The 13,788-nt window shown below is 40.5% G+C and overlaps 1 protein-coding gene across 2 annotated transcripts in view; it reads right to left on the reverse strand.

The window, feature by feature from the left end:
• The window catches only part of SNCAIP (synuclein alpha interacting protein), a 94,587-nt gene that overhangs the window by 49,489 nt on the left and 31,310 nt on the right, over positions 1–13,788 (reverse strand). For both annotated transcript variants that reach the window (XM_086770312.1, XM_086770311.1), the window contains exon 2: positions 9,971–10,073. In XM_086770312.1, the coding sequence (XP_086626438.1) occupies positions 9,971–10,027 (57 nt within the window). In that variant the 5' untranslated portion in view covers positions 10,028–10,073. The remainder of the gene's footprint in view (positions 1–9,970; positions 10,074–13,788) is intronic.

The raw sequence follows: 13,788 nt of genomic DNA on the forward strand, positions 1-13,788 counted from the left end.
ATCTGATTTCAGAGAGGGATGCATGTACATACACATATCAGAGAACAGGCTCATTTCTCTAACCTAGGCTTTATTAAAGCAAACTTGCTTTATTATTTTGATGTGACAGAATAAGCCTGATATTAATCAGTATGTTATTCTCTGAATTCAGCATCAAAAAAGAAAAAAACAGTGATGACATACGTATATTACTAAACAAAAATCTTTTTCTTATAAACTTGTAGAACATCCTTGGTAAGACACATGATACAGTGTTATAAAATGACACATTCTGACATAAAGAAATTAAGTTACTTAAGAGTAATCCTTCCTTAATCAAATGCTTAAATGTTACAGGAATCTTCACTTAAACAAATGAAAATCATTATGTCTGTGAAAGATCAATGGCTTTGCTCATATAAAAATTGCTATTAAAAACAGTATTTTGGAAATGAAAATAGAGAAAAGCATTTAGGATTAGCACAACTGAAAATTTTTAAAGAATCTATAAACACCATATGTTTTCAAAGCAACAGATATTTTTAGCTGGTGTGCTATTGACCAACGAAGCAAAACAACTACATATCAAACCACATGAGCTTTCCATACAAAAAGTAAATGGTCATACATTGTCCTGGTTTTTTGCTGACAGTTCGTCATTCAAAGTTTGATGTGCTTCTAATGCACAGATGGTGATCTACTCCAAAATAATCTAAAGTCAACCTCATGTGACCAATTGCAGAAGTAATTGACTTCTCTGGTGCAAGCTTAAGACTGTTGCTCAATTGATTGTAGTTACTTTATTAAGCCTCAAAAGCCTCCCATGTCTTACTTTTTCCCTTGCTGACCTCATTCAGAGATGTGTTGAGAAACCTTGACTACAACAAGAATCTCTCATAAGTATTACCAGGATCAACACTGAACTTATTAACTAAAATGTGTAGCAGTACTCCACGGAACTACTCAGTGACTCCAATCCCCATTAAACAAGGGGTTGTCTATAAGGCTGTGACTGCTCCAGGATGTGACAGTTGAAAGCAATAAAGAGCAGAAGAACACAGACAGGGAGAAAGATGCTACTAAATACAAATTAATACAAGTTAAACACACACATGCACAAGCACCATGTGCTATGCTTCACTCCAGTTATTGTTTAATAAAGATTGAGCTGTTAAGCTATACATCTTGCTATTTCAGCACAAAGACAACGTTGAACTGGTCTAGTAAGATTCTTAAGAGAATCCAAGGAACATGTCTCCAAGGAATATGGTAGCTTCATAAGACCAGCTGGTGCAGTTTAAATTATTATACAGTTTGTAATTCAATTAGAATGAGGCCTTTTGTATTTCATTGCTATGTGTTTTGTCAGGCAACCTCAAAAACAGAAAGCCATTTTTCTTTGTGTTTTTTTTTCGTGTTCTTTCCTGGAAGAACAGATTTTCTTTCTGTTTCAACACTGCACTAAAATGTATTCAGTTACCACATCCCACCACTAAAAATCTATTTAATGTTATAAATTTGATTATGTGTTTTAATCATATTGGTTTGATTTTATTAACAGATTTCCTCCCACTCACCTCTGTCCTCAAAAAGAATTCTGCACATTTACATTTCTGTCTTCTGTATTTTCTAGTCAAGATGTGGAGATTTGGCTTTTGATCCAGGAAGCAACTAAAACTGCTCTTTAAAGTGAACCTTTCCCAACCATAAGCACAATCCATTGCCTGCTCTTCCCTCTAGAACTACTTTCTCTCATCCTCTACCTTCAGCTTTGATCATCGGTGATGTTTGTTAGCTTTTCTTCAACCAAAAAATTTCAAGGTTACTAGTGGCAGCACAGAAGGATAGCAGAAGAGGTTGAGATTGCAAACCTTCCCTGGAATAGAATTTTAGACTTAACACTTATTCAAGGGTATTTAAAATTAATTATTTCAATTTTTAATTAATAATTTTAAATTTACATACAAAATTAAGCACCATTTCTCACATTTCACCATTAGAGTAACCAAGTCAAGCAGAGCTGAGGACCACGTCCAAGGCATACGCGACAATGCGAGAGCTAAGCAGATCAGATCGCTTTGTTAGTCAATGCTTACCGTGATCTTTGGTATTTAATCAAAGTATGTTGTGGTTGATGGTGAAATTAAGTAAAAAAAATAAGGGCTTCTTCTCAGGATAATGCAGGTAATGGCATTTTTGATTGCTGTTTGAGGTTTGGTTTCTTTTTCTGCATTTAAGACACGCCTATGTCCAATCCGAAATATTGAATTTCAGTAAATCCCTTAAGAACTTTGTAAGATGGAAGAACAGTATTAACAGCAAATAAGAGACAAGAAGCAGTAACAAGTATTCCATGAGAGCTGAGCCCATGCCAACCTCATGAAGAACAACAAGGCCAAGTGCAAGGTCCTGCACATGGGTCAGAGCAATTCCAAGCACAAATACAGGCTGGGCAGAGAATGGCTTGAGACCAGCCCTGAGGAGAAGGACTTGGGAGTGATGGTGGGTGAGAAACTCAACATCAGCTGGCAATATGCGCTTGCAGCCCAGAAAGCCAACCACATCCTGGGCTGCATCAAAAGAAGCGTGGTCAGCAAGGCATGGCAAGTGATTCTTCCACCTCAGCTGTACTCTGATGAGACCCTACCTGAAGTACTGCGTCCAGCTTTGAAGACCCCAACAAAAGAAGGACGTGGATCTGTTGGAGTGAGTCCAGAGGGGGGCCACAAAAATGATCAGAGGGCCGGAGCACCTCTCCTATGAGGACAGGCTGAGAGAGCTAGGGCTCTGGAGAGACTTTATAGCAGGGTCTATTGCGATAGGATGAGGAGTAATGGTTTTAAAATAGAAGGAGGTAGATTCAGACTTGATATAAGGAAAAAAAAAAATACAATGAGGGTGGTGAGCACTGGAACAGGTTTTCCAGAGAGGTGGTAGATGCCCCATCCCTGGAAACATTCAAGGCCAGGTTGAATGGGGCTCTGAGCAACCTGATCTGGTTGGAGATGTCCCTGCTCCTTGCAGGGGGATTGGACTAGATGACCTTTAGGGGTCCCTTGCAACCCTAACAATTCTATGATTCTATGCAAATGCAAGATATCCCCAATTTTCTTCAACAGATAGTTCAGGGGAAAATGGAACCTCCCTTATCATAAAACACATTTCTTTATTATGTAAAATTGCACTAAATAATTTGAATTTATGCAAATGTTAACCTTTTAAATTTCAAATGGTTCTCAAATCTTAATGCAATTAATTTCAAACCGAACATCCTTAAAAAAACCCCTTCAGTCTCTAGTAAGGGTGTTCTGTGCTGTGCCAGTTGTCTGCCACTTGCAGACTCACTTGTGTTTGAGAAGAAATACTGGATCATGAGTAGTAGTGTAGAAATGTATATACAAAATAGTAAAAATCTGTAAATTAAAAAGCAAAATTATTTTTTAACATTCTTTTGTGCAGAATACCTTTAACATCTCCCAAAATGGAGTCAAAGGGCAAAGCTGGACACATAGTGTGACTGTCAGATCATGTAATCAGAATCATGACCCACTCAAAACACTAAGGACCATGTCCTCCTCCAACTGGAATCAATATCAAAACTCAAGAAATTGATCTCCACTGGATCAAGACACCACTGACTGTGTCTTGCTCTTAAATGCACAGCTCCTTGTTTTCATTCAGATAGAGAAAACAGACACCTTCCTTCATTACAGCTAATTTTTTTCCAGGTGTTATTATTACTGCAAGCCATTTAACAGCTTCATTTCAGTTTATCTGCTATAGTGGAAAATAAACTGTTTCATTGCTATTCAAATTCCATTAAACTAATACCTTTATATTGCATTTGCTTAATCATTTAGATTAGAATTTAGAAAAGCGTGCAACACCATCCTTCTTCCTAGACATTTATTTGGGAGTAGCAAGCTACACTGAGAACAGGTAAAGCAACAATACTTGGCCTGAGGCTGCAGGAGGATTTTTCTCAACAGTAGCATCAATTTAGCAGCTCCAGAGCAAAAAAGCAGAGGAAGGAGACTAGGCTGGCACAGTGCCTGTGAGAAATGTGAGAAATAACACCTCCCTAAAATAAACTTCTTACTCAATGGCTGTGATCAGCATCTTTGGAGTACTGGTTAGGTTATGTGCTATGTATTCTTTATAACATCTTATGCAGACACTTTATATGTTGCTCTTCCCTTTAACTTTAAGGAGACCTATACAGACAATAACACTCTTAAAGGTACAAAAGGTTTGTCTGAACCTAACACTTTCTATGAATATTTTAGTGGCCATCTGCATTTTGTTTCATTCTGAAAAGAGGGAGAGGGGGAAAAAAAAAAAATATATATATAATTATCAGTGAGTTCATCAGCTGGACAGGAAATAAATCAGTCCTCTGCAGTTAGTGACTGTGCCTGCACAGCTGTGTAGGACCTTCTATGCTGAGCCCTGAAGTCTTGGTCACAGGGTAAGCAAAGTCTGGCTGTGTGTTGCCTACACACCTGCGTGAGCCTGAGGGGTGACTTGGCTCTTTCCATGGCCAAGGAAGAGTAACAGCAGGCTCAGGAGGTGCCTCGTGCCAAGTAAATGGCAGGGCAAGAGATTGGCCATACTCTTAACCATACACAGTTTACATCTGCCCTGCCAGGCAAGGATTGATATGAAGAAGTTTTTGAAGCTGTTTCAAGATACCTGATAACTCAACAGCTGCTTAATTATATTTGAATTCACTTACTGCGCTCGCATTTCACAAACTTTCAAATTAGGCCCAGTCCTGCACTGGCATCACTGAGCCAGGCCTTTATTCATACAGAGCTATTTGAATAATCAGAGAAATAATGTATACGCTCAACCCCAAACAGTTCACAAATATTTAGCACCAGAAGCTGCGGTTATGGCTAGGTTATTTGGTATTACTTCTGTAAACCAAGAAATAAAATAGTTTCAATTTGCATAATTTGCCAGTGCAATAGAATTCTAGCATTTTAATTAAAGGATCAGGAGACCTTCAGGTAACCGTAACAATAGCATACAATTTACAAGCAGCAATAAATCTACAAGTAAAATCAAGAGTACTAATGGGAAAACGGAGAAAGTTTAAAACATACTTTTCAAAGTGTATCTATCATTTCATGCAACTTAAAGGTTTTTTTTTTTTTTTTTCTTCCTTTCTGTGAGTAGTTGTTAATGAAGAAATAAACAAAAATATACAGCATGGTTGCTTAATGTCATAGCAGACACAATATTATTTTTGCTTAATGTAAACAAGAGTCCCAGAAACCTATTCTGCTGTCTAAACTACACTCAAATATACTATACCAGATGGATCAGGAATAGTACTATCTTAGTTTGCAAAACAAGCATTGTATTTGCATTCCAGGGCCCAGAGGGAATTGGTAGATGTAGTTGCTAAGCCCCTCTCAGTCATATTTGAAAAGTCATGGCAGTCAGGTCAAGTCTCCAGTGACTGGAAAAAAGGGAATATCAAATCCATTTTTAAGAAGGGTAAAAAGGAGGACCCTGGGAACTACAAACCAGTAAGCCTCACCTCAGTGCCCAGTAACACCATGTAACAGATCCTCCTGGAACTTATGTTGGAACACAGGGATGACAGAGAAGAAGGATGATTAAAGACAGGCAACATGGCTTCACAAGGGCAAATTGTGGCTGACTAATCTAGTGGCCTTCTACAATGGAGGGACAAGAGCTTTGGATGCCATCGACCTCAACTTCTGTAAGGCCTTTGGCACAGTTCCACACAACATCCTTGCATCTAATTTGGAAATATATGGGTTTGATGGATGGATGGTTAGATGGATAAGGAATTGGCCACATCCAGTGACTTACAGTCAAAAGCTCAATCTCCAAGTAGAAACCAGTAATGAGTGATGTCCCTCAAGGGGGATACTGGAACCAATACTATTTACTGTCTTCAACAATGACGAAGACAGTGGGATTCAGTACACTCTCAGAAAGTTTCCACATGACACCATGCTGAGTGGTACAGTTGACTGACTTGAGCAAAGGTATGCCATTCAGAGGGACCTTGACCAGGCTTTAAGAGCGGGTCTATGCAAACCTCATGAAGTTCAACAAGACCAAGATCCTGCACCTGGGTCAGAGTGACTGCCAGTATCAATACAGAGTGGGAGACTAAGAGCAGCCCTGAGATGAAGGACTTGGGGATCCTGGTGGGTGAAAAATTGGATATAATCTGGCAATGTGCACTCACAGCCCAGAAAGCCAACTATATCTTGGGCTGCATCAAAAGAAGGGTGGCCAGCAGGGCAGGGAGGTGATTCTTCCCCTCTACTCCACTCTTGTGAGACCTCACCTGGAGTACTACATCCAGCTCTGGAGCCCCCAGAATAAGGACATTGACTTGTTGGAGGCAAGCCCAGAGGAGGGCCATGAAGATGATCACAGGGCTGGAGCACCTCTCCTACAAAGAAAGGCTGAAAGAGCTGGAGCTGTTCAGCCTGGAGAAGAGAAGCCTCCAGGGAGACCTTAGAGTAGTCTTCCAGTACCTCAAGGGGGCCTACAAGAAAGATAGAGAAAGACTCTTCATCAGTCTTTCTGTAGGCTCAGGACAAGGGGGAACTGAAAGAGGGTCAATTTAGATTGAATATAAGGAAGATTTTTTTTTATGATGAGGGTGGTGGAACAGGTTGTTCAGAGAGGTGGTGGATGCCCATCACTGACAATCATATTGGCTTTATGTGGCAAACTAGCAGGGGGGCGCTGCAGAGATGGCTTCTGTGAGAAGATACCAGTGACTGCCCCTATGTGGGACAGAGTCAGTTCCAGCTGGCTCCAAGATGGATCCACTGCTGGCCAAAGCTGAGCCCATCAGTGTCTCTGAGATAACTTATTTAAGAAAAGGTAAAAAAGACTGCACAACAGCAGGTGCGAGAAACGAATAATAAAATGTGAGAGAAACAACTGTGCAGACACTAAGGTCAGTGAAGGAGAGGGGGAGATGCTGCAGTCACTGGCATAGATTCCCCTGCAGCTCCTGGAGAAGATCATGGTGGAGCAGAGATCCACCCTGCAGCCTATGGAAGACCGCGCACCAGAGCAGGTGGATGTGTCCTGCAGCCTGGGGAAAGTCCATGCTGGAGCAGGTTCCTGGCAGGAACTGTGGCCTGTGGAGAGGAACCCATGCAGGAGCGGTTTTGCTGGCAGGGTCTGTGACACTGCGGGGGAGCCAGGCTGGAGCAGTTAATTTCTGACTGCATCCTGTCGAAAGGACCCATGCTGGAGCAGCTGCTGAAGAACTGCAGCCTGTGGTAAGGACCCACTCTGGGGCAGTTCATGAAGGACTGTATCCCATGGAAGGGACCTGCTGGAGCAGGAAAATAGTGTGAGGAGGAAGGAGAGGCAGAGATGACGTGTCATGAACTGACCACAACCTCCATCCCTGCCACCCCCCTGCGCTGACTGGGGTGGAGAAGTAGAGAAGTCAGGAATGAAGTTGAGCCTGGGAAGAAAAGTAGGTAAGAAGTTTTCAGATTTGTTCTTATTTCTCATTATCCTACATTGTTTGATTTGCAATAAATTGAATTAATATTCCCAAATCTAGTGTGTTTTGCCTGTAATGGTAATTGGTGAGTGATCTCCCTGTCCATATCTTGACCCATGAGATTTCTGTCATATTTTTCTCCCTATCTTGTTGATGCCTCCATCAATAAGGAGCAACAGAGTGGCGTGGTGGGCACCTGGTGGCCAGTCAAGGTCAACCCACCACAACGGGACTTTGAGCAACCTGGTCTAGTGGAAGGTGCCCCTGCCCACGCCAGTGGGGTTGGTACTAGAAGAACTCTGAAGGTCCTTTCCAACCAAAACCATTCTATGAGTCTGTGATTTTGAAGAAATGTACAGTTTCATTTTCTTACATACAAATGCAATGTAAAGAAAAAAACAAAACAAACCACCAAAACCACTTACATATCTATTTGCCTTTTAAAACAAATTCTTGTCTATTTCCCATGTCTACTACATTTTGGTCATTTTGGCTGAAACGGTCTATAAGGGTCTGGACTATACACAGTGGCTTTCTAACTGAAGTACATTTACAAGCGTGTCATTTTAACCGCCTTCTTGCTGCCATTATTTTTCATCAGTACTTTTCTGCATTGGATTAGAACCAGAAGGCTAACAAGAACAATACAAATTGCTAACACGGATGCTGTGCAGCTGCTCTTCCCACAGCAGGCTGATAACTCACGAAGATCAGGTATCTCTATATTGTATATGGTGAGATATGTCCAGAGCACTAAAATCCTTCTGTTAATCTGGATTCTGGCAACAAATCCTTTGTTCTCCTACCTGCTAAAAGAAGGAGTAAAACTACCACCTCTAGAATTTCTGCTGGGTTTTTATTCAAGAGTCAACATGCAATGAAAGAACAGCCTATTAAAACATGCAGCCTGAGCTGTTCAGCGGAAAAGTGAGTAACCTAACCCACCAGTATGCAGCAACAGCCACAATGGGAGAGACACGGAGAGGTTACATCTATTATGTTTTACAGTTTTACAAAACTGAGTATAGAAACAGATACCAGGACATGATCTAGCATATAACAGTAACAAAAAGAAAGTTGCCCAGAGTAAGGTATTCACTCAAGATTGGCTCATTGTCTTGTAATATTTTGGGCATTTGCCATATTCCCCTTTAATGAAAATTCAACCTTACAACAGGTAAAAATAAAATCCTCTCCAAAAGGAATCTGTCTGCAAATAAAGCATCTGGAATGTTTTAAAATGAATCAAGAGTCCCAAATGCTAAGGGAAAAACCAAGCCCTTTATTAAAAAAAAAAAAAAAAAAAAAGAGAGAGAGAGAGAAATACAAGCATGAAACTATAGAAAAAGTGGAAGGAGATGGCAGATTTGATCTGAAAACAGAATTAACAATTTTCTTATAGTGGATTTAATTTAGGTGTTCAAGCCCATTGTTAATCAGACATTCAACATACTAGCAACTCTATTACACAAGAAGCAGAAACACTGGCAGCAGGAGTATTATTATGAGCAAAAGAATATACTCTTGTTAGTGCTTCCTGTAAGAACAACTAACCATGTAGGTGAACAGTATTTTTGCTTGCAATTACAGCTTCAGTTGTTTCAGTAACACTAAGGATCAGTGCTGTCTATGAATCCCTGGAAGTCTTTCTGCCTCTTTCTGTACTCTACCAAATCACGGGTAGCTACATCACACCCATTGACAAAATCATAGAATCATAGAACAGTTTGGGATGGAAGGGACTGTTAAAGGTCATCTAGTGCCTGCAAGGAGCAGGGACATCTCCAACCAGATCAGGTTGCTCAGAGCCTCATCCAGCCCGGCCTTGAATGTTTCCAGGGATGGGGCATCAACCACCACTCTGGGCAACCTGTGCCAGTGTTCCACAACCCTCATTGTAAAAAATTTTTTCCTAATATCTAATCTGAATCTACCTCCCTCTTTCTTAAAACCATTACCCCTCATCCTATTATGATACGTCCTACTGAAGAGTTTTTCCCCAAAAATCTTGCTGTATGTGGAGATAGCTACTAGTCGAAAGTGTGAGTAACAACTTAAATGAAAAAGGAGCAATTCAGAGGCAAGAGAGGCAGGAGTTTTTCTACCACTCAAATACATTCAATTAGAAAAAGGTAAACTGACCATTTTGGTGCCTAAGGCTAGCATTAGAGAGTATATAACTTACTCAAAGCAACAGAATAGATAAGCAACCCAGAAATAAAACTTTTATTAGTTTGATTTGCAAGTTATTTTTACTACCTGAAGGAGAGGAATCGAGTTTTTCTTCCAAGCTTATTAGAGATTTCCCTTACAAAACACCTTATTTTATTCCAGATTCAACCCATTTAAAGAGTCCTATATATGAGGTAAAAAGGAGTGTGGCTCTAATAATAGTGTTGTTTGTTATATCAGGATTAAGACATCTAAGATTGTCTCAACTTCAGCAAATAAAGTAAGACTTGTACTTACCGATATATCATCACTAAAATCTATTTCATCCAAATCAAGGTATTCAGGAGCTTCCATTATTCTTCCATGGACATTTTGGGCGAGTCAGCACAGTATTAAAGATCTAATTAAGAAAAGAGAAATGAAGTGTCTACTAAAGAGTCAAAATCACACAGAAATGGTTTAATATAGTTGCTAGATTACTGAGAACATTTAACTTGTATAGCAAAGTCTTTCACAACTTAATCTTAAAAGCTAAATATGATTTCCCATCTCTACTACGAAGGTCATGAGGAAGCCATTTCAATTTTCAGGGAGAGTAGCTAAGTGGTACTTGAACTGGAAGTCAAAAATACTTGATTCAGCATCACGCAGTCTTTACAGAAGTTCTGTACAGGTGTAAAGACCTAAGCTCTTGAGCATCCTCATGAATGCGCAACCATTCATACGCTAATGACATATTCTCTCTTAAGGATACTACTACTTCATTGGTCTGAATACAGTAACTTCTGTTACTATAGTTTTCCTCTGCTCAACAAGGCAGAAAAGAACTGAGAAGCATGCCATGCACAGAAAACAAAATCTTACCACACTTTATCTCCACTTCTTCATACCAGCAGACTAACACACAATGCAGTCAGTTCTTTACAGATGGATAATCCTCCTCTCTCAGTCTGCAAGTGCACATCCCCCAAAACAGTAATGAAGGCAAAACCAGAACTGTATCAAAGTCCCCTGATTATCAGGGACCTTAACAATTTCCTCACAGCAAGGGAAAAAGAAAAGAAAACTCTCTTGGAAAGCAAGAAATTTGGCTGAAAAATTCACTATCTAATCACAAATAAATTGGAGATCAAACAATCAGAATATCAAAGACAACAAAACTGTCATTACTTTCTTAATCCTAACTCGAATGAAGGTGTGCATTAACACTACAGGCAAGTACAACAGAAGTAAAAGTGGAAAAGGAAGCTATTTTAAAGGAAGCTGAAAAAGAAAAGTGATAATGTATTTTTAAATACTGTGAGGCACTACATAAGTGTTAAGGATTATTATGGAAGACAATCAAATCCTTCTAGTACTTGTACATAACAAAAGAAAATGCCTGAAGGGAAAAAATAATACAAGCCCAGTTTATTCACATGACAACTGCCAAGAAATATGTTTATGAATAATGAAGTCAGCTGTGTAGGTCTAAATAAAATCAGTGTGAAACATTTATATGCAGCTAAGAATGTCCTAGAATCAGGGGTTTGAAGAAAATGCTTTTCTACAGGTGTTACAGTCATGGGCAAACAAAACCTCCGTCATTAATCTCCTTAACAACAATCGACCCAAGCACAAAGCTGATCTTAAGAAACCTACTATTGAAAAGCTATTAGAAGAAGAACCAAGAGGCAAATCTACAGCTTTAACCTGAAAGAGCTGGAAAAGCAGCTGTTTCCCTTTGCTGAAGGTAAAGGACTATTTAGCAACATTTTCTCTTTAAATGAAAAAAAAAAGAGCACAGGTTCTCTTTAATGTATTAGGATATTTCTATTCCTTGCAATATGAGAAGGAAGGAACTCCTGAGAAGGAGAAACTGGAGAGGAAGGCAGCATGTAAGAACAACCTCAGCTACCTATTATTGGCTCTCACTGTGGCTGTTAGACTTGAGTGAAGCAGTGGGAAAGCAGATGGCTAAAAAAAGGTAATAACAGTACAAAACTCTCAGTCCAACTTGATATGAAGACACAGAAGTGGCTATAACATCAAACTACCTGGAAGCTTTTCATTTTGCAAAATTCCCAATGCTAAGTTTGTTCTTGGAGGGAACCATTAAAATCAGACAAAATCCTTGCAAAGAAAGGAACTAGCAGTTGTGAAAAGGCGAGACATATTCAAATCTACAGGTTTTTTTAAACATTAGAGATTTTGCTTTCTTAACAGAAACTTAGAATTTCAGTGTATTTTTTTTAAGGTTTATGCTTTAACATGTTGCATTTGGGTGACATTACAACTTACTTGTGGCAAAGTGTGCTGTCACTGCACAGGGTTTGCGTGGCAATGTTTTGGTAGTGTGGGGGCTACAGGGGTGGCTTCTGTGAGAAGCTGCCAGAAGCTTTCCCCATGTCCGATGGAGCCAATGCCAGCCGGCTCCAAGATGGACCCGCTGCTGGCCAAGGCCGAGCCCATCAGTGGCGGTGGTGGCGCCTCTGGGATAGCATATTTAAGGAGAGGGAAAAAACCTGCACAACTGCAGCCAAAGAAAGGAGTGAGCATGTGTGAGAGGAACAGGCCTGCAGACACTAAGGTTGGTGAAGGAGGGGAGGAGGTGCTTCAGGAGCCGGAGCAGAGATTGCCCTGCAGCCCACGCTGCAGCCCGTGGTGAGGCCGGCTGTGCCCCTGCAGCCCATGGAGGCCCACAGAGGAGCAGAGATCCATGGGCTGCAGGCGGATACTGCTGAAGGAGGCTGCAGCCCCATGGAGAGCCCACACTGGAGCAGGGTCCTGGCAGGACCTGTGACCCATGAAGAGAGGAGCCCAGGCTGGAGTAGGTTTGCTGGCAGGGCGTGTGATCCCGTGGGGGACCCAGGCTGGAACAGTCTGTTCCTGAGGGACTGCACCCTGGGGAAAGGACCCATACTGGAGCAGTTTGTGAAGAACTGTAGCCCATGGGAAGGACCCATGTTGGAGCAGTTTGTGGAGAACTATCTCCCATGGGAGGGACCCCACTTTGGAGCAGGGGAAGAGTGTGAGGAGAAAGGAGCAGCAAAGACAAGGTGTGATGAGCTGACCACAACCCCCATTCCCTGTCCCCCTCCACTGCTCAGGGGGAGGAGGTAGAGGAATCAGGAACAAAGGAGTGAAGATGAACCTGGGAAAGGCAGGGTGAGGAGAATATGTTTTAGTTTTAGCTCACTATCCTACTCTATTTTTAATTGTCAAAAAATTAAATCAGTTTTCCTCAAGTTGAGTCTTCTTTGCCTATGACGGTAATTGGTGAGTGACCTCCTTGTCTTGATCTCAACCCATGAACTTTTTAATCTTATTTTCTCCCCTTGTCCTGTTCAGAAGGGGGAATGAGAGAGTGGCTGGGTAAGCATCTGAGAGCCAGTCAAGGTCAACCCATCACAGTGTCCCTTCACAGAGCTAAAGGCAAGCTGTCAGTTTATCACTGTGACTATTGATACTAGCTCAAATCAAACTATTAAGTCAATTTTAGAAGGAAGATAAATGCCAACTATATACCTACTGTCCTACACAAATTACAGGATTGTAGAATCTACTCAGTATCATTCCATAAGATGATATATATTTGAAGAAAGAATGAGAATTAAAAAATAAAAGGTTAAAGGCTAATGGCATCTATTGACCGTATCGCATATATACAGCCTGAAAAAAATCCCAAAACTTCACTAAGTCTCAGGTTTTCACTGGAATTAAATGTATTTTTAAAAAACTCAGACAGTATGTCTAAAAATCAATGGAAGAGATAAATAAAGCTACCCTAAATATGCCAAATAATAAGCCAGAACCAAGAAGTTACCTAAAGATTTTATTTTGCAATTAAAACTGATTTACTCAGCTTAAAAAACTCCATAGCTTTAATAAAAGAACAATTATTCCTGATTACCACCTCCCTCAAGATTTCAGAATAAAAAGACCTCAACCTTTCAAACTTATTTTTTAGCTCTATACTTGCAAGGAGCTATTGAGGCAAAAAAATGTTGCATCCATCCATGGCTGATGACAGGCCTGCATTTCACCTAGAGATGTACAAAACTCATTATGTCAGTCCACAGTCTTGCAACATTACTTCCCCAAAATGCTATCTTCTGTCCTCTCAAAACATAAAG

The sequence above is a fragment of the Chlamydotis macqueenii genome, chromosome Z (genome assembly GCF_036417535.1).
Source record: "Chlamydotis macqueenii isolate bChlMac1 chromosome Z, bChlMac1.mat, whole genome shotgun sequence".
Classification (NCBI taxonomy): domain Eukaryota; kingdom Metazoa; phylum Chordata; class Aves; order Otidiformes; family Otididae; genus Chlamydotis; species Chlamydotis macqueenii.